The sequence below is a fragment of the Herpailurus yagouaroundi genome, unplaced genomic scaffold (assembly GCF_014898765.1).
Source record: "Herpailurus yagouaroundi ecotype Mexico unplaced genomic scaffold, PumYag 186, whole genome shotgun sequence".
Taxonomy (NCBI): domain Eukaryota; kingdom Metazoa; phylum Chordata; class Mammalia; order Carnivora; family Felidae; genus Herpailurus; species Herpailurus yagouaroundi.
This window is the reverse complement of record NW_024412417.1, coordinates 29,332,266-29,353,248: the sequence shown is the minus strand read 5'-3', so window position 1 is coordinate 29,353,248 and position 20,983 is coordinate 29,332,266. Positions and strand designations below refer to the sequence as shown.

Sequence of the window (20,983 nt, the reverse complement as noted above, 5' to 3'; positions counted from 1 at the left end):
TTACTTATTATTTGTTGCTTGTTTTTGTGATCACCACCCCGATGAGTATGAAGTGACCACATCATCACTTTTTGTGTTTCCAATGGATCTGTGTTCCCAGATGCATTTCACTACCCCTACTTCCCAGTCTTGGGGCATAACCAAAAGTATAGACCCTGGCTAGTTCTGTTCCCAGAGAACAGGCATGAGCTCAGCTACATGACCAAACTGGCCATGAGGTTGGCTCCTAGATGGCCCTTCTCTGGCAGGCTGAAGCTGCAAGCTGTAAAAAAATTAGAAAACCAACAAAATTAGGTGAACCAGGGCTGGATGTTTTCAACATACATACACACTCTTTTCCATACTTTACACTTAGAACTTATAAGGGAGTGTTTAGACAGAGAAAATGTTTGAAAATAACTGCAGTATAAAATTTTTGTAGATATTGAAAATGATAAAACAATGAGTTTGTTTTATATAGTCTCTCCAGTCCAAGGTCTCTGACAGGCAAATTATTAAACATTTTAATAACCCGTCAGGTGAAGCCCACAATTTTGCATGGCCTGTTATATAGAAACTTTTTTTAAAAAGAAAGGAAAGAGGGGCGCCTGGGTGGCTTGGTCAGTTAAGCGTCTGGTTCTTGGTTTGGGCTCAGATCATGATCTCATGGTTTGTGGAATCGAGCCCCACGTGGGGCTCTGCACTGACAGCGCAGAGACTTCTGGGGATTCTCTCTCTCCCTCTCTCTCTCTCTCTGCCCCTCCTTGGCTTACGTGCGCTCTCTCTCAAAATAAATAAATAAACATTAAAAAATAAATAAATGAAAAGAAAGAATAGATGGTTAGGAGCACCTAACAAGGATGCAGTTCTAGATCAAAAGTTTCCCATGACTCCACATAGAGCTGCACATATAATAAAACCCCTTACATTTCTAAAATTGTTGTTAAACACCCTGTGAGAAGACTTTAAAGACAAAGTCCTTTAAAAATAGCATCATTTTAAAACTTTTTAAAGCAGTAATCTCTTTTTTCAAGTAAAATTTTACAGAAAATCCCTTTTTTAAAAATTTCATGTTTGTAACACAACATATACTTACAAACGTTAAGTAATGAAACCTATATGGTAGCTTTGATTACCATACACACAAAAATACAAAAATAAGACAAGTGGTGATATTTATTGCTCCCTCAAGAATCAGCTACAAAATCCAATTAATTTGTGCATTTTGTTTCAGTTGCCAGGGTATAATTCTCCGTGGATTGTGCACATCTCCTCATATCTTGCAAGCAGAAGCACTGACAGCCCATGTTCTAAACTATCTTTTCAATGTTTGCCTAATGAGCAGACTTGGAAGATAGTGTCTCTCTCTGAAGCAAAAGGGCAGACTGGTTTACTGTCCTGTATAATAAAGATAATGTCTCCCTCTGTGCTAGAGAGCAGTTTGCTTTAAGACTATTACAAAAAATTCAGGTTCCTCATGCTTTCGATCCTCTTCTGTAACCCAACCCTGGCAGGTGTCATCTGGCACCCATTGTGCTCTGCTATAGGAACCAAAGCTTGCAGAACTCATTCCAGAAGATGACGATACTCTGGTTATTACTATTGCTGAGAGTAACAAACTGTCCTTTGTCTCTGACCCAGGGGTCTCCTGTCTTCTGCCGGCATCCAGGAAGTGATGGCACGCAAACTTGTTAGCTTGCAAATAAAATAAAATCTCAAGATTCTTAACAGTTCTTGACATTAGTTATACAGCATGGAAATCATTCCTTGTCACTCACACAAGCAGTTGGGAAAGGAAACAACTTTCAACCTACTTACATTGCAATCTTAGGACACTCTTCAAATAAACCAAGAAGACAGGAAATGTTCACTCCAAGACTGTATGAATCACTATCAAACTGAGCAGCACATGTAAACTGTGAAAATGTAATACACAGCCTATTAGGAAGTATTTTTATTAAAGTTTGCAAAATAATTAAAATGCATTTTGAACACAAAATTGGAATCAATTCATAGGACTCAGTATCTCAGTTTGAAAAGCACTTCTATCCCAGAAATGGAACAAGATGGAGTCAAAAGCTTAAAAACTTTTAAAGACTTTTTTTTTTTCCTCCAGCTCCATGCTTTAGGGTTACATCAGTCATTACACCTCTCTCTAGCTCATCTTCCTCATCTCTACAGTGGGATTAATTGTGTAATAACTCCCAGCATTGGGCAGGGGGCCAAATATGATAATGCGTAAGATGTTTTTTAAACCCTAAAGAGGCAAGACAAGGTGAACCTCTGGCTAGTGTTGTTTGCCATTAAAAGCAAGTTCTCTGTAGCGCTTTCATGGAACAAGTTCAGCAGCTCACAGCGATCATAGCACGCGGAGTCCTTTGTTCATTCAATAAATATTTATTGTGCCAGGCACTGGGAGGGAACAGGAAAAAGACCCCAGGGGCACATGGGAGAGAAACCTCTGATAAGATAAAACACACAAAAGGGCTTTTCCCCTTTGGATACAGTTTCTCCCTTATATTTCCCTTCAGTCCTATGGAGGAGAGAATATAAAGGAAGCCGTGGGACTTCAACAGAGATCTAATGGCATGCGGGCACTGTAAACCAATCCTTCACTCAGGTTTATACTCCTAAGCAAACTAAATAGACCATGAGTGGCTGGAGAGAGAAATTCCTGCTGCTGAACAGACCAAAGGCCCTTTAGGTGAAAAACTAAACTAACGTCTTTATGAACCAGACCTAGAAGGGACCTACCTCCATGTTAAGACTGAGGTTAAATTAGAATTGAGAAGTCTCCTCTAGGTCTCAAGATGAAAATCAGGGTTAGTTTAAAATGTGCATTTAGGAGCGCCTAGGTGGCTCAGTTGGTTGAGCTTCTTACTCTTGATTTCGGTTCAGGTCATGATCCCAGGGTCATGGGATCAAGCCCTGTGTTGGCCTCTGTGCTGAGTGTGGAGCCTGCTTAAGATTCCCTCTCTCTCTCTCTCTCTCTCTCTCTCTCTCTTTCTCTCTCTCCCCTTACCCTTCTCCCCTGCTCATGCTCTCTCTAAGATAAAAAAAAAAAATTAACATTTTTAAACTGTGCATTTCAACTTTTGGTTTTAGTAAGGAAAGTCCAGATTGTACCTCAAACTTATATTCTCTTTTATAGCTAACTCTATTTATCAATATATAGAGAGAACACTTGATAATCCTGAGTTCACCTTTTTCCTTAAAGAGATCTATTTTGCTAACTGCTAGATGATAATCAATCTTCGTCATTTGGAATATGCACCTGAAATACCTTCTGCCACATGAAGGCTGAGTACACAGATCCACCATTGTTCTTTTAAGTCACAGGTATTTCTATCCTGATGATGCAGGTTGCATATGAAAACTAAAAATTGCACTATTTGGGACGTGAGTTTTGTTCATGCATTGCATGTCTGAGGTATCTGGGCCCATGCAAAATTAAGTGGGAAACAGTATGCCCCTCCTGGAGACGGCGTGCCCTATCCTATGCACCTTCAGTCCATAGTGAAGGTCTGATGAACGCCTGTTGATGGAAGTGCAGTGGGACCTGAATGTTCTCAGATGAATTGCTCAAAATGACAAATTCTGGGCATTGATCCAGGGGCACACATCCTCCTCACACTTCTGTCCAGCTGGCAGCAGTAGATGGTCAACAAGATACGCTCATACCCTGAGGTAGGCCCTGACCTGTGTGCTCATACATCATGTTAGTTCATTTAAGCCCCACAAGAAGTCTACGAGGTCAATACAATCAATATTTCCATATACCAGGACGGCAACGGCAGGAACAGAGAGGTGAAGCCACTTGCCAACAAGGCACAGAGCCAGGATCCACACCCAGGCAGCCTGGCTCCCGGCTCTTAACTTCTAGGCTAGGCCAAATCTTAAAAGAATATGATAATAAGAATAATAGATACCGTTCATTTATATACTGATTTACTACTCTAATAGCAGCTGCTAATATTGCTTGGGCTCTCACTCTGTGCCTAGCACTGTGTTCAGCAATGCACAGATTGTAAATTCCTCCCAACAGCCTTTCCAAGTGGGTCTCAGCCTTGCCTCCATTTATGACCACAGATCAGAGAGTTTCAGCAGCCTGCTCAAGGTCGCAGAGCAAGCTAGTCGGAGGCCAGGACTGGAGAGCAGGGCTGGGTGACTCCGAAAACCCACACCCACTGTCACTCACTATGCAAAGGACTCTGGTCACCAGCTCTCCCATAACCTTCCTCATGGTGGGACACCCTGAAAAGGCCAGCTTTTGCCCCTTAACTGGTGTTCATTTGAGTACCTCTGAGTTGAATTAACTGGAGCAAGATGGATACTGAGAGGTAGCAGAGTCACTGTGAGTTTTGAAATACAGCTGTGTCCTACAAAATAGCATACTGAGAAACGTCTCTATGGATAGGAAATCAAGGTGCCCAGAAATCAGCCCGGTTCACCAAAACCCCAGGCAGAAACCACCCAGTTTCACAACGTTCTATTAATAACCCAGAACAAGCAAGCAAGAGGAGGGCAAAAAGAATGTACTGACAACACAGCCAGCCCCCTCCAGAGCTGGTGGGAGTGTGTGGAGAGCAGCGGCCTGTGCACCTGCTGCCTGGGTTCAGGTGTCCCTCTTGAGCCTTATCGCCATCACACAGAAATGATTTTATTGCCTCAGGTCCCAAATGCTCCTCCCGAAAACCAGGGTGATAATGTAATGTCCCATTTATTTTATATTGTATTTTATACTATTATTTACTACGCTACTATTTCTATTATTATTTACTATTCTATTATTACTCCATTAAGAGAGTTCAAATAAAATAATCTAGTAGAAGTGTTTTGAAGAGCTTCATTTACAAGTAAAAGATGTTTCTATCACACTTTTAGCATACCATGTAGATTCATCTCTTTTTTGGGGGTGCCTGGCAGGCTCAGTCAGTGGACTGTGGGACTCTTGATCTCAGGGTTTTGGGTTCGAGCCCCATGTTGGGTGTAGAGATTACTTAAAAATAAATTCTTTAAGGGGCGCCTGGGTGGCTCGGTCGGTTAAGCATCCGACTTTGGCTCAGGTCATGATCTCACGCTTAGTGAGTTCGAGTCCCACGCTGGGCTCCGTGCTGACAGCTCAGAGCCTGGAGCCTGCTTCAGGTTCTGTGTCTCCCTCTCTCTGTCCCTCCCCTGCTCACACCCTCTCTCTGTCTCTCAAAAAAATGAATAAATGTTAAAAAAATTTTTTTCTTAATAAATTCTTTAAAAAAATGTATCTCTTTTTTTTCTTACAATACTGTTTACTATATTCCCTGTGTTCTTTAGTCCCTAAATCTATAGGTAGATTTGTGTTGAAGGAAAATTGTTTTACTCTTCTTTTCCAATGTCTACTTAGAACTATTTCAGTTACTTTTTACAGAAACTTCCATACCCAGATATTTACAAACTCCCTGTTATATTTTACTATAAACTACATTTTGAAGGAAACATTGATTTCATTAATTTAATTTCCACAAATAATAATGATACATCTTTCCTAATAAAAATGTTTTCTAAAATTTTGAAGAAAACACTGATTTCATTAATTTAATTTCCGTAAGTGATAAATAATGATACATCTTTCCTAATAATAAAAATGTTTTCTAAAATTTATTAACAACCTAGTAGCAATAAGTTTGGGCTGTGGGCTCCTAGGTTCGAATCCCAGATGTTTTTACTAGTGAAGGGACCTTGAGTAAGAGCTTGAATCTCTCCCTACCACATTTTCCTCCTCCATAAAATGGATACAATTCTTCTAAATCAGGTTCATTATGATAATAAAAAAATGGACTAGTCAGGATGTCTGATACATAGTTATCAACCAACAAATATTATCAATTGTTATTATTTTAAAAGGCAAAGAAAAAAAAGGAACATATATTTTGCAAGGCCTTCTTTCATAAATGTTAGAGATATCCTAAACAAGTATTCTGGCTTTTAAAAATATAGGAAAAAAAACTTCAATAGTAAAATAAATAAAATCCTTGAAGAGGTGAGCTGTGCACAAAACTATTTACTTCTTCACACTATTTTTTAAAGTACCCCAAACTTACAAAAGAATATACATGCTGACATTCATAGAAAAGATATCCAGGGAAACATGAGAAATACAATAAAAATGATTAAAGGCACGGTAAACAAAACTGATCATGTAGGTACACTGAGCCATCAATTCCAAAGGCCCTAAAGGTTGTTCCATGTATGTTCCAGCAACCAACAATAGGGGCCAAGACTGAGAGGCAGCAGCTAGTTCACGCAAGGTTAAGTACTGATTAAATTACTTTTCCTAGCATCAGCACCTGGGTGGCTCATTTGGGTAAGTGGACTTCGGCTCAGGTCATGATCTTATGTTTCCTGAGTTTGAGCCCCACCTCAGGCTCTGTGCTGACAGCTCAGAGCCTGGAGCCTACTTCGAATTCTGTAACTCCCTCTCTCTACCCCTCCCCTGCTTGCACTCTGTCTCTCTCTCTTAAAAATAAACATTTTTTTTTATTAAAAATAAATAAATAAACAACTTTTCCTATTACTAATTTCACGAGCATTTTGAGGAATAAATTTACTGGGAAATTGAGATACTGAACACTAACTGCACACAGAAAAAAGGATATAGCAATATTGATCCGTGGAAATGACATGTTTTTGACAACATAGAATCTTACGTTTTGAAAGGACCATCATAGTGATCAAATTACTTACCACCTGCTAGAATTTTCCGAAATGAGCTAAGAAAGTAAAAGAAAACAGCAACAACACATATACATACACTCAGATGTACACACAAAGGTGCTAATGGCTCCCTTCCATTCAAGTTCATGTGAGTCCAGGAGATGAGGGGTTTTGTATACCTCCGTATAGAAAGCAAGAGACGAGAGAAGTAGCACACATGGGGCATGTGTTGGACAATACCAGCACCAGAAACAGGTGAACAGAACTGGGATGGAGGCAGAACACAGGAGAGACAGACTCCAGGGTGGCCATCGCTGTCAGGCTAATATCTGAAACGACTGTCATCTCTGGGGCCTGACACACCGAGCTACTGAGCTAAATATTTAAGTAATTGACACAATTTATTCTAATTCCCACAATAGCACTAAACACCTAGGAGGTAGGTGCCATCACCACTCCTATGTCATAAAAGAGGAGGTTTACAGAGGTAAGGTGACAGGGCTAGAATCAAACTCGTCTGGCTCCTAGCCATCATGCTGCTTGATCGGACCCCCCTGACCTACCTCCCCATGCACCAACCCACCCATCACAGAGTAGGCTCTTTTGTGCGATAAATACATATTTCCAACTCCCTCAAGCCTTGAAAGGCAGCCAGAGTTAAGGAGGTAGTGTCTGCTCTAGTGGCTGCCCTGGAAAAAAACAAAACAAAACAAAACAAGGCAGGATGGAAAAGGGACCACAGGAACAGCGGATCTGCCCAGACACGGACTGGACTGCCAGGGAGATCTGAGATCCAGCCTCTGAATCCTCCTGACTACAATGCATTCCCCTCTTCAAAGAGCTGAGAGATTATTCCTCTTACACCATCCTGCCTCCTGAAGTCCTCTCACGACTCATCTCTTAACCTGAACTTGAACTTCCCCTGTAATTGACACTGCTTCTCCAGCCATTGACAAGATCAAACCTCCAAGTTACACAACGGTGTTCAAAAGAGAAAATAGGCAACTGCATGACTTGAGGGCAAACAGCGAGCTGCAACTTTGTGGGGTTTGTTTTTTTTTTTTTTTATGTTGGAATTTTGTCACATCGACTTACACGTAGAAAATAAGTATTTAAATATTTTATATTTAAATAAAATCTTTATTAAGAATCTTATGAAATCGACTTCATCCCTGGCAAAGAGAAAAGCAAATGAGTGATGGAGTCTTCCCATATTAATGGGAACAGTTATGTAACCATCTCGCGTGAAGAGCCAGGCTGAAGTCAGAATGATAAAAGCCCGAAATAGCCCTGCTTCTCTCCACAAGTTAAGATCACATGGGGGATTCCACGAGCAACATACTTCTCGTACAGCCTCTGTCCTCTCATGAAGGCCTTCACTTCATTGTCCAGCGGGAAGGTGCCGTCATCCTTCCGAAAGCGGTAGAAGAGTTTGACGTCCTTGAATTCCTTATGTTCATCACACACTGAAACACAATATACACAGAGAGGCCCATAAGAAAAAAACAAAACAAAACTCATTTAATTCCTCACATGCAGTGAGATGCTAATTAAGACTTGTTTCACTGCCTCATTTCTCAAGCACACTCCTCTATGATTTAATACAGGTATTTAACACAGTACCTGGAATAGAGTGAGTACTATCACCATCACCATCACCTCATTGTCTAGTAAAAGGTCACAAAATTCAATTCATCATTCATTCCACAAACTCTTCTTGAGCACAATGGGGGAGGTATCAGCCTCAAAGAATGTGAAGGCTAGTGAAATAAAGAGCAATGTCAGCATGTAATAAAAATATGGTACAACATGGGGCGCCTGGATGGCTCGGTCGGTTGAGCGTCCAACTTCGGCTCAGGTCATGATCTTGCAGTCTGTGGGTTCGAGCCCCGCGTCGGGCTCTGTGCTGACAGCTCAGAGCCTAGAGCCTGTTCCGGATTCTGTCTCCCTTTCTCTCTGCCCCTCCCCTGCTCACACTATGTCTCTGTCTCTCTCAAAAATAAATACACATTAAAAATATATATATACGGTACAACAGGGCAATGAAAGAGGTGAGGCGATACTGAAGTGACAGACCAAAGAACCCCCGTCGCCTAGCTGCAAAGAATGGACACTTCTCTGAAGAGCTCGCATGTAGTTAGAGACCTGAAGATTGGATAGAAAATGGGCAAAAGTGAAGAGAAAGGGCATTCCAGCCCAAGAGAACATCAACATATGAAAGGTCTTGGTCAGTTTTAGAGATTTCAAGGAGACATGTTCATGAATGTTCGTAGAGATGTCGAGAGTAACAGCAAAAATTTGGAAACCCCTTAAATGTCCATCAGCAGGAGAACGGGTAAAGGCACAAAGGCATAATTATACATGGTATACGCAGCAGTGAAAATGAGCAAACATGGATGAATCTCACAAACAGCATGTTAATCAAGTTGTACAAGAATAATCATGCATTTTTATAATGATTTAAAGCACTTGCAACAGTATGATACTTTGCTAAGAGATGCATCTACAGAAAGGAAAAAGTATGAAGCAGTAAATGGAAATAAGCCCAAATGCCTCTTGGAGGAAAGAAGGGAATGCCACCAGCGAGAGGTGCACAGGAGACCAAGCGTTTTATCTCTTAAATGGGTAGGTTTGTATCTGGAATAGAAGACGCAGCCCGTGTCTTCCTCCCAAGCTACCTTGACGGTCGGTGGCCACCTCACTCACCGTGATGAATGATGCCCCGGTCTGCTAACTTCTGCATGAGTTTGATTGCTGTCTCTCTGTCAGAAGCCTCTTTGTGCTCAATCAGCCAGTCAATCAGTTCTTTGGCAACAAAGCAGTTTGGGTAGGTTTTGAGATGATGTCGCCTATCTTTAATAACCTTTTCTTCATGCAGCCTGAGCCTGGAAAGAAAGTTTGGCAATCACTTTAGGAATTTTAATGACAACACAGATCAGTCAGCCGATTGCAGAGCTCAGTAACAAGTGGAAGCTCTAAATGCATTCGAGTGCCGTTCACATCCCTGTATGTCAGTGGGGGAGGGGGCGGGGATGTTCTACACGGTCAGGGCCCAGAGGCCTCAGACAGTGATTGCACCCCCAGATCTAGAGATGATGCAAGCAAATGGAGGGGAAAACAACCATGGACAAGCTAGAGCTCTCCTGCCAGCCTGGAAACCGAGAAAAGCTTTCTCACCCCTGCTCTGTCTCACTGCCTTCTCTTTATTCCTCCACCAGTGGGCTTATGGCTTCGACCAAACAGCAAACAAAAACTCTAGAAACTTGCTGAAACCAGGTACTTCCTCTTCATCACAGATTGCTCAAGGTCACCACGTCTGCATTCGTTCACGTACGTAACAAATGAGTGTTCCAACCTCTGCTACTATGCACTTCCAGGAATCAGAGACCTATGTGGGAAAGTGCACAGGGATCCTGGCCTTCACCTGTCCCGCTTTCTACAGGGGCAATAGCTTATCCTTACGTGACGCTTACCAGGTTCCAGATGCTTATCTGAGCACTTTCCACAGATGCACTAGTGTCTGCAACAACCTCATCAGAAGTTATTATTACCATCTCCTTTTTTTTTCTTTTTTTTTTTACAGCAGAGAGAACTGAGGCCCCAGAGAGATTAAGTGACTTGCCACACACCTAAAAAGTGATTAAAATTAGATTTGAACCTGTTGGTCTCCCTTCAGAGTCCAACTTCCCAAGTGTCACATCCTGCTGATTTTAGCCAGGGAGGGATAAACAAAAAATCCAGGAGAGATAGATTAAAGCTGTTGGACAAACACAATTTATTTACAGGCTGATGGATTAGTGTGGAGAAAAGTGGTTGACACAGAACCTTCCCTTACTCCCTTCAGAACTCAGTGGCTTTATTCCAAAAGAGTCTTTTTTTTAATGTTTATTTAATTTAGATGGGGCGCCTGGGTGGCTTGGTTGGTTAAGCGTCCGACTTCGGATCTCACGGTCCGTGAGTTCGAGCCCCGCATCGGGCTTTGTGCTGACAGCTCAAAGCGGAGCCTGTTTCGGATTCTGTGTCTCCCTCTCTCTGCCCCTCCCCCGTTCATGCTCTGTCTCTCTCTGTCTCAAAAATAAATAAAGGTTAAAAAAAATATTTAATTTGGGGGGGGCAGGGAGAGGGGGAGACAGAATCTGAAGCAGGGTCTATGCTCTGAGTTGTCAGCACAGAGCCCAATGCAGGGCTCGAACCCACGAACCGTGAGATCATGACCTGAGCCAAAGTCAGATGCTCAACCGACTGAGCCACCCCGGTGCCCCTCCAAAGGAGTCTTAAACCTGCCTTTAAAAAAGAAAAAGAATTTCTTCCATTTGTTTTTCCTTCTCTTATCATCCTTGCATTTACTTTTTAATTCTTGAGTTGGGCGAAACACAAGATCAGTTTTCTTCCTGTTTCACCCCCATCATCCTATGCCCCTAACCTCATTTTCTCAACTGCCACATGAGTAAATCGCACAATAACTGTATGAGCCTGGCAAGTGGCTTAATGTCTCTTTCTTCCTCTGTAAAATGAAGGCAGTTATGTTCAGCCTATCCTTGGCCACGTTGAGACTGGGCGACATAATGTCTATTAAGTACCAGCACCCAGCATAGTGCCTGGCACAGAACAGGTCCTGACCTCCTTTCCTCTACTCCCTAAGGAAAAAAGTAGATGATACTCTTGCCTGCTTTTTGAACAGAGCTCACCTAATGACATTTAACGGGTTTTGATACCCCAGGGGTTATAGTATACGTTGGGAGAACTCTGAGGCTTAGATCTCTTTCTTGCTAGACCACTGTTCTAGACTGAAGTATGTTCCCTTAAAATTCGTATGTTGAGGCCCTAAACCCCAGTACTTCAGAATATGACTATATTTGGAGATGGGGCTCTTTTAAAAGGCAATTAAATTAGGGGCACCTGTGTAGCTCAGTCGGTTAAGCATCTGACTTTGGCTCAGGTCATGATCTCGCAGGTTGCGAGTTCCAGCCCCATGTCGGGCTCTGTGCTGACAGCTCAGAGCCTGGAGCCTGCTTCAGATTCTGTCTCCCTCCCTCCCTGCCCCTACCCCTCTCACACTCTCTGTCTCTCCCTCTCAAAAATAAATAAAGAAAATTAAAAAAAAAAAGTTTTAAGGTAATTAAATTAGGGGCACCTGGGTGACTCAGTCCATTAAGGGTCCAACTTCGGCTCAGGTCATGATCTCATGGTTCATGAGTTCAAGCCCCATGTCGGGCTCTGCACTGACAGCTCAGAGCCTGGAGCCTGCTTTGGATTTTGTGTTTCCCCCACTCATGCTGTCTCTCTCTCTCTCAAAAATAAACATTAAAAATAAAATAAAAGGTAATTAAAACAAAGTCATGAGGGTGGCCCTAATATCATGACTAGCATCCTCATAAAAAGAGGAAATTAGGACTCACTCATGTACAGAGAGGAAACCATGTGAAGATACACAGAGAAGGTGGCCACCTCCAAGCCAAGGAGTGAGACTTCAGAAAAGCCAGCCCTGCCAGCACCTGGATCTCAGATTTCTAGCCCCCGTACATTTCTGTTGTTTAAGCTGCTCAGTCTGTGATTCCCTGTAATGGTGGCCTAAGCTAAGACAACCACAAAGTACTTAAGACCGGAGGCACCTGAGTGGTCCGGAAATGAAGTGCTCAGCTGGGACATCAGCACGGAGAAGGGAGAGGAGGAGAGAAATGAGGGTCCTAACTCCTGTAAGCTGAACAGAAAGAAAAAAACCAGGGCACCTGGGTGGCTCAGGCAGTTAACTGTCTGACTTCGGCTCAGGTCACGATCTTGTGGTTCTTGAGATCGGGCCCCACATCAGGCTCTGCACTGATGGCGCAAAGCCTGCCTGGGATTCTCTCTCTCCCTCTCTCTCTGCCCCTCCCCACTTGCTCTCTCTCAAAATAAATTACAAAAAAAAAAAAAACCATTTTAATTGAGCTCCTACTATATGCTCCATATTATACTAAACATTTTCACATATGCTCATTTTTTAAGTGTTTTATTTATTCTTGAGAGAGAGAGAGAGAGAGAGAGAGAGACAGAGCACAAGCAGGGGAGGGGCAGAGAGAGAGGGAGACACAGAATCCGAAGCAGGCTCCAGGCTCTGAGCTGTCAGCACAGAGCCCGATGTGGGGCTCGAACTCACGAACTGTGAGATCATGACTCGAGCTGAAGTCGGACGCTTAACCGAGTGAGCCACCCAGGCGCCCCGACACATATGCTAATTTAACTTCTACAGCCTGAACGTTGCATGCTCCCCAAGTTCATATATCAAAATCCTAAACCTCAAAATGTCAGTTACGAGGGCAGTCAGAAACAAGACTAGGAATATGAACACTAGGCTCTCGTCCTGACACCACCAGTAATTCCAGACGATTACACTTCCGAGCACCAGAATCTTCACTGGGAAAATGGGGACAATTATGTCCATGATGATTACTTCATCACACAGTTACAAAGTTCATTAACAAAGATAAGGACAGCATTTGAGCCCTTACTATTTGTTAGGCACTGTTTTACCTGCTTTATTGGCCATCAATCCTCATGACAACCCTCTGACGCAGGTAATGCTAAAACCGCAATACCAACAGAGTTGTAATTATTGATAAAAAATAAATGAAGCTTAATAAAAAACATGTTCACATAGGGGTGCTAAAGCCTCACATGAATCCTTCTAATTAATTCAGTGGCAATGACACTGAGTAATTTGTTTAACATGCTCAAAGTGGCAGAATGTGAAACATTAATTCTTAGACACGATGTCTGTCAGGAATCCAAGAATAATGAAGACCAATTTATTTAGAAATTGAAACGTGGAACAAGCTACCATCTAATTTGGTGGAGGAGGAATTTGTTATGAGCCAAGAGAAGAGATTTAGCTCCTATAAACTTTCCAATTAAAAAAAATTATTAGGTAATATTTATCTTTAAATACTACAAAATAGAACCTTTTGGTTACTATCCTTTCTTGAACCCTGAGAGTGGGGCTAATTCTCGAGCATTTTTGATTCCCGCCGATCCTCACCCTGCACAGAGGGGAGAAGCCCCTGCCTCTTCAGCTCTACCGGGGCCTGGTACATTTCCATGTTCAGAAACCTGAGCAGACAGATGATGGACGGGAAAGAACTCTGGATCCAGGAGATACTGATATTTTTAGACAGGTTACCGGGGTCAATAATCGTGCTACCATCTTTTTTTTTTTTTTAATTGTTTTTAACGTTTATTTATTTTTGAGACAGAGAGAGACAGAGCATGAACAGGGGAGGGGCAGAGAGAGAGGGAGACACAGAATCTGAAACAGGCTCCAGGCTCTGAGCCGTCAGCACAGAGCCCGACGCGGGGCTCCAACTCACGGACTGTGAGATCATGACCTGAGCCGAAGTCAGATGCTTAACCAACCAAGCCACCCAGGCGCCCCAACCATCTTTTTTTCTTTCATAGCCAGAAATACAGAATTCTAAGAATGAGCATTAAGAATTATACATTCCAGGGGCGCCTAGGTGGCTCAGTCTGTTGAGCATCGACTCTTGATTTTGGCTCACGTCATGATTTCAGGATCGTAAGATGGAGCCCCAGGTCAAGCTGAGTGTGGAACCTGTTTAAGATTCTCTCTCTCCCTCTGCTCCTTCCCTGCTTGTGCTCTCTGTCTAAAATAAAATTGTAAGACAAATTATACATGCCAGAAAAAGTACCCCAATAAAAAGATAAGAATTTTCACACTGCCAACACATAACCAAGTGTTTCCATGTAGCATTGTGGGCACGTAATGTTTGCTGAACAAATGAATGTCCAAGGACACTAACAGAAATGACGCCATTTTCAAAAAGGTAAGGAGGCTTCTCAAGTAACTTAATAGGAGTCCCACTCCACAACTTAGTAGTAAACATCTATTATTACAAAACTACGCTTTCAATTCCCGGGTAATCAATTTCCAAAGTTTTAATCCCTATTGTACATGTATGAGTGTTTTCCAAAAAAACATTTTCCTTTTACCTGAACTAAACTTTACCCCTTACAGGTTTTCACAACTTTTTTTTTTTAATGTTTATTTATATTTGAGAGAGAGAGAGACAGACAGACAGAGCATGAGCAGGGGAGGGGCAGAGAGAGAGGGAGACACAGAATCTGAAGCAGGCTCCAGGCTCTGAGCTGTCAGCACAGAATCCCACATTGGCTCGAACTCACGAGTCGTGAGATCATGACCTGAGCTGAAGTCAAACGCTTGGCCCACTGAGCCACCCAGGTGCCCCTGGTTTTCACAACTTTTAATATGCTAATATGCATGGAGATCTCCAAAAACGGATTAGAGTAAGGAGTATTTCAAAGTCTTACGGAAAAATGAAAATTTTGAGTAGCTAAGCCTCTCATGGAATACAACGACTTCATAAAATGATGAGCAAGGGCCTAAAAGCCACATTTTTTTTTAATTTTTTTTTTTAACATTTATTTATTTTTGGGACAGAGAGAGACAGAGCATGAATGGGGGAGGGGCAGAGAGAGAGAGGGAGACACAGAATCGGAAGCAGGCTCCAGGCTCTGAGCCATCAGCCCAGAACCCGACGCGGGGCTCGAACTCACAAACCGCGAGATCATGACCTGAGCCGAAGTCGGACGCTTAACCGACTGAGCCACCCAGGCGCCCCAAAGCCACATTTTTTAAGTAATCTCCATACCCAACATGGGGCTCAAATTCACAACCCTGAGATCAAGAGCCACACACCCAACCATCTGAGCAAGCCAGGTGCCTCCTAAAAGCCACACTTTTAAACCATGTTTCCTGGACACATTGGTCACACTGTTTGCCATGTCCAACATCCCCTTCCATTTAAAACTGCCTTCCACACCTTACCCACCTCAGTTCAGGCAGAGTTCATGACCCTAGACCTGTTTCCTATGCCTGGGGCAGTTCCTGACTGAAAGAACCCTTGACCTAAGGTGGCATCTGCACGTACATGCCCCGAGGCAATTCAGTGAGGCGACCAGAGGCACAAGATCCTACCCAAGTGACAGTAATCAGCTATCCAAGCAGAACGGCTCCCTCCTAAGATTTAAACTGGAGCTGAAGTTTTCAAACTCTATTTGTGCCAAGGAACACTTTCTTCGAGCGCAAATTACCCAGGTGTAATTGTGTTAAGACGGAGAAACGTGGGGCATTCTAGCTAAAGGGCAGCCAGGTCCAGAGTATTTCCTTGTTTTCCCATTCGGTTCTCCCACATACACCCTCCACATCCCCAACACAGTCTGCACGGAATTCCTAGAGCAAAGGTGAAAAATTCCCAAGACTGGAAGACACTGAAGAAACTGGCCAACCAGGAAGGAGAAGCAAGCAGAGAGGCCAGCACAGCGAAGCTACGAGGGCAGGAGAAAGAGCCCCTAAGTCACAAAAGAGGGACAGCAAGAGATGCCTGTCCCTGGAGTGCGTCGGTCCCTTAGAGTTTTCCAGTTCTTCTTCCAAGCTGTGCCCACCTTAATAATAACCAGAACAGTACCAATCCCTTCAGGTGACTGAATAAGCCTCGATTCCCCGAATCAAAAAGAACCACGGCTACCCAGTCTTACTGAGGTCCTTCCATCCTGGCCAGAGGCCTCTTCCAAACTTCCTCACCTTTCTCACCTCCTAACCGCGAATGCACCTGCCCTAAAGTCTGGATACACTGGGCTCTTCTCCATCCCCCGCACATGCCATTACCTTCCATGCCTCTGCTCAAGACACAGATCCTTCTTCTGCCTTCAATAATTCAAAAAATGTTATTTGCTCTTCAGCTTAAAAGGCACCTCCTCTGTGAACATTTCCCCAGCCTCCAAAAGTCACAACACCTTCTTCCCTCCCTTCTCCCACACTATTTTAGTGCCGGTAGGAAAACATTCATCTTGCTGCATTCCACTTAGATGAGAAGGATACAAAGGGAGAGTTGCTTATTTATTTTTGTAATTCTAGTGCCTAGTGCATAATAGGGGATAGATCCTTGTTGACGTGAAAAATCAATTTGCTCATACAATGCACTCAGCACGGAGAAGGCATAGAGCAGAATAGTCTTCTGACTAACAGAGTCCAAATCAGTCCACATTGAACCACTGGGAAGAATAACCATCCCTATTTTAGCTGCATTTTCAATACCACTGGCCAAGAAATTTAAATACAAAAACCACCTTCCCGACGTTCATCTGACACAGCTGGTTCATTCACAGGCTTTAGATTCAAGGTGATTTTGTAAGATTCTATTCCTGTCCAGCAAACCAGCTGTGGGACTTGCATCAGACAATTTCCTCTCCCAGCCCCAGGAGAACAAACACTACTGAGCGCAGGGCGTTAATAATCCCTGCAAAATTACCGTCCATCTGATAAGAAATGCAGAAATTGTTTTTTGAAAAATAGCTTGCAGGGAACCGCACAGGTTGTGGGGCCCAGGGAACAAAGTGGGGGGGGGGGGGACAGAAAGCACATATTCTCATTTAAAAACAGCGTCATAAATCTCAGCCAAAGTAAATGCTTTAATTAAAAAACACAGCAAGCCAAACAGTGAGGCTGACAGTGTGAGCCTTGTGACTTGAGCAATAGCCCTGACATAGATGTGCTGTAAACCAAAGCTCTTGTCTTTGCCAGATGTTCAGCACCAGCTCATATCTGTCCTTGGGGATCAGAGAACTCAGAGAAAATCACTCTTGATCACCTACCCCTGAAAGGACCCGAATCTAAAAGGATGAGAAAAAGACAGGAACAAATGAAATCTAACCTACTGCATTTCCTTTTAAATTTTTTTTTTCAACGTTTATTTATTTTTGGGACAGAGAGAGACAGAGCATGAACGGGGGAGGGGCAGAGAGAGAGGGAGACACAGAATCGAAAACAGGCTCCAGGCTCTGAGCCATCAGCCCAGAGCCTGACGCGGGGCTCGAACTCACGGACCGCGAGATCGTGACCTGGCTGAAGTCGGACGCTTAACCGACTGCGCCACCCAGGCGCCCCTGCATTTCCTTTTAATGTTTGAATTTACTTTGTAATTAATATTTCAAATTATCAAAATAATATATGCTCACGGTAGATAAAAAGAAGCTCAATATGTATAACACGACGCTGGGTACTGATGATGCTAACTGTCAAAGCTGGGAGACAGGTGCATGAGGTTCACTACTGTAGTTACTTTGGGGTGTGTTCAAAATTGTTCTTGACCCCCACTGTTCAAAAGAACCCAACATTAATAGTTTCTTATGTATTTTCTTATGTACACATGTATGGCTATGTTTATGTATATATATTTATGTGAAATAGGATCATAATACACATTTCATGAGGTTTTGCTTCAAGAAGATGCTTGAATTCTTCCAACCTGATCAGAACAACAGACAGTGATAGGAAGGAAAGAGCATGAAACTGGTTAATGTAAACAGAGCACATGTGATTCTGGAAAGCCAGAGGGAACTGGTCTCACACACCCCCATCCCACCTCCCCCCCCACAGGCATGCTATACAGAAAGCTGTAGTGAGCACGTGATGTCAAATATTCCACCAGCAAGACCCCTTTTCAGGAGGGTCATAAGAAATGGCTCTGTGAATCAGGAACAAGGTCAGAGCCATAAGTTCTATACAGAGCCCTTCCAGGGCATGGGTCAAGTCAGTGCAAAGAAAAGTCCCGTATATGCTGGGTATCTTGTCACCACAACAAATTGAGATGGTAAACACACCCAGGAGGGAAGCATGTTTGATTCTGAGTCCCATTTATCATTCACTATATTTGAGATCTTGATGAGGAGTATAAGCAAAAATAGTAAGTCATTTATACTTGACATCTGAACACAGCCACACGCTCAGAACTGAACCCAATGACATCCCTGTGATCAGGAAGGCATTGTCATATTCACTGACAGAGAAGCGAGTTCAGAAAAATTAAAGTGACATGCTCAAGTCACATTTCAACCAGGGGCAGGGTCAGCACTTGAACCCAGATTTTCTGACTTCCATGTTTAGAAAGAGTTCCGTGGGGCACCTGAGTGGCTCAGTTGGTTAAGTGTCTGACTTTTGGTGTCAGTTCAAGTCATGATCTTGCGGTTTGTGAGTTCGAGCCCTGTGTCAGGCTCTGTGCTGGCAGTGTGGAGCCTGCTTGGGATTCTGTCTCCTCCCTCTGCCCCTCCCCCACTCACTCTCTGTCTCTTTCTCAAAAATAAATAAAAATTTCAAAAAAAAGCGTTCTGTGCCATCACCCTTTAAATGGCAGAAGCACCTGTCTTCTGCCTGTGGTTTGCTCACGTAGACAAAGAAAGAGAAAACATGCTCAATGGCCATGGAAAGGTGAGAGTTTATGCAATTTATACATCACCCAGATGCTACCAATATAAATACAGACAGGGCTCACAGAAGTGCCCACAAAAGTCATCACATTGTCTTCATGCCTGTGTTGAGCCAATGTTGTAGAATTCAGGTGACACTCCAGGGGGGAGGGGCTGGAGCTGATGAGTTACACCATCTCAGAGAGTCAGCATCCATTCACGCAGCACATGTAACAAACACTTTTAATGACAGTGCATAAGAGCTCAAGAGGCCCTTTCAAACCCTTCATCTCATCCTGGCGATAAGAGGTAAATACAGGGTCAAGACGGGGAGGCCCCTAAGTCTGCCTTCCTTATCTCATCAGACCTGAGATGTTCGCTGTCTTCTTTCTCCTGTGGCTTTTTCCTAAGAAGTCTCCTGCTCTGAGGAACCAAGAGCAACTGCATCAGCATCCCCAGCTCTGATCTCTTCCCTGATAAGTCAGAAGGACAGTGTTCTTCCTGCTTACAAAGCGCCTTTCCAAGAAGCTCCGTGATTTTTTTTTTTCAAGTAGGCCATTATTTGTTTACACCACACCCAGGCGTATCAGGCCTCTAATTGCCATTTTACAGGTGAAGAAACAAGTCCAGATTGGTTCACGGAACTCACTGAGGACACAGAGTGACTCACGGACCAGTTCTGGTTACTGAGTCAACTGAACAGGTGGCAGCAAGTGGGGAATAAGAAAGTATAGCTTTCAGGTAGGAACAGGGACTTGGCTGCATTTGTCAGTATCCTCATTCTCTACTAGTCATTCACTCATAGCAGAGCTGTGGAGCCAGAATGACTGGGCCTTAAATCCAAGTTCCATCCATCATTTGCTGTGTGGCTTTGGACAAAACATTCAACCTCTCAGTACCTCAGCTTTCTCATCTACAAAATAGGAATAACAACGTAGGTCTCCTATTGTGAGGATGAAACAAGAAACTGTGTCAAGTGCTTAGCACATAATAAGCTCTCAGTAAATGTCAATGTCAACCCTTACTGCCGTTCTTATGCAATACATATTTCACTGTCAGGTTCTACCAGAAGCACCATCAAGAGGCCACTAACTATGCATTTGAGTTACTTTGTAGAACAAGTGCAGCCCTTAAGTTGCTGACCATTGTTTTCCAGTATGGGTGCAGAACTTTGCATTAAATTTAATTAATATCTCTGGGAGCAAATCAGGGAACTAAGGTGAGTTAGCAACTCCTGGAGAGACTTAGCTGTTCTTCTTTGTTCAAGGAGGAGAAAAAAGCCCTGCAGGCGGGTGGCAGGTAAAAGCAGAGAAAAGGGGAGAGAATGCTCCGTCACTCCCTAAAAACACACGGAGGCCTCTCTCCCTGCAAGATTACTAGAACTAATCTCACCCCTTCTGTGGTGTCAACCAAACCGAGAATTAAGATCACTGACTTGTTTTCATAGGAAACAACCTTGAGCCTATCCAGCCAAGCCCTCCTGACTACATCACTGCTGCACGGGTGGGAAAGCCGACACTGAGAAGGTGGGCGACTTGCCCGTGTTCAGCCCACTGGAACTTCAACTTGGCCTCCTGAATCCAATCTGACGACCTGCTGAACTCCACCGCGGGATGACCTCGGAACGGCGGCGGCTGCTGTCACTCTAGCCTTTATGGAGGAGTGGCCCACTGATGAGCGAGCTGGCCTAGTAGACTCTGTCTGGGACGGCTTCTCAAGTCATTGTTCATCACACGCAGCCCGTACCCCCTCTTGAGAAAGACACTGCATTCCACCACCACTCTTTCCCAGAGAAGAAACGGTCTCAGGGCCTATTTTAAACAATGAAAAAAATAAAAACTTGAACTACACAGATCATGAAATAATAACTAAATACTGTTCACTGGACCCCTCCCCCTCCCCCAGTGGAATCTGAAAAATACCTGCCAGCTATTCTGTGGACAGGGGCAGAGATTCAGGTTAGAAAAGGTGAAGGCAGAGATGCCCAAAGACAGCCTTCAGTAAGATCACCAGGAGGGCCTCCTAACCACAGAGGGCTGGGCCCCATCTCCAAAGTTTC

At 43.4% G+C, this 20,983-nt stretch overlaps 1 protein-coding gene across 1 annotated transcript in view; it reads right to left on the bottom strand.

Moving 5' to 3' along the window:
- DEPTOR (DEP domain containing MTOR interacting protein) overlaps nucleotides 1-20,983 on the bottom strand; it is a 139,135-nt gene that overhangs the window by 85,817 nt on the left and 32,335 nt on the right. The window contains exons 2-3 of the mRNA XM_040494318.1: nucleotides 9,376-9,554; nucleotides 8,012-8,135 (exon numbers count right to left, since the gene is read on the bottom strand). Coding sequence (XP_040350252.1) covers nucleotides 8,012-8,135; nucleotides 9,376-9,554 — 303 coding nt within the window. The remainder of the gene's footprint in view (nucleotides 1-8,011; nucleotides 8,136-9,375; nucleotides 9,555-20,983) is intronic.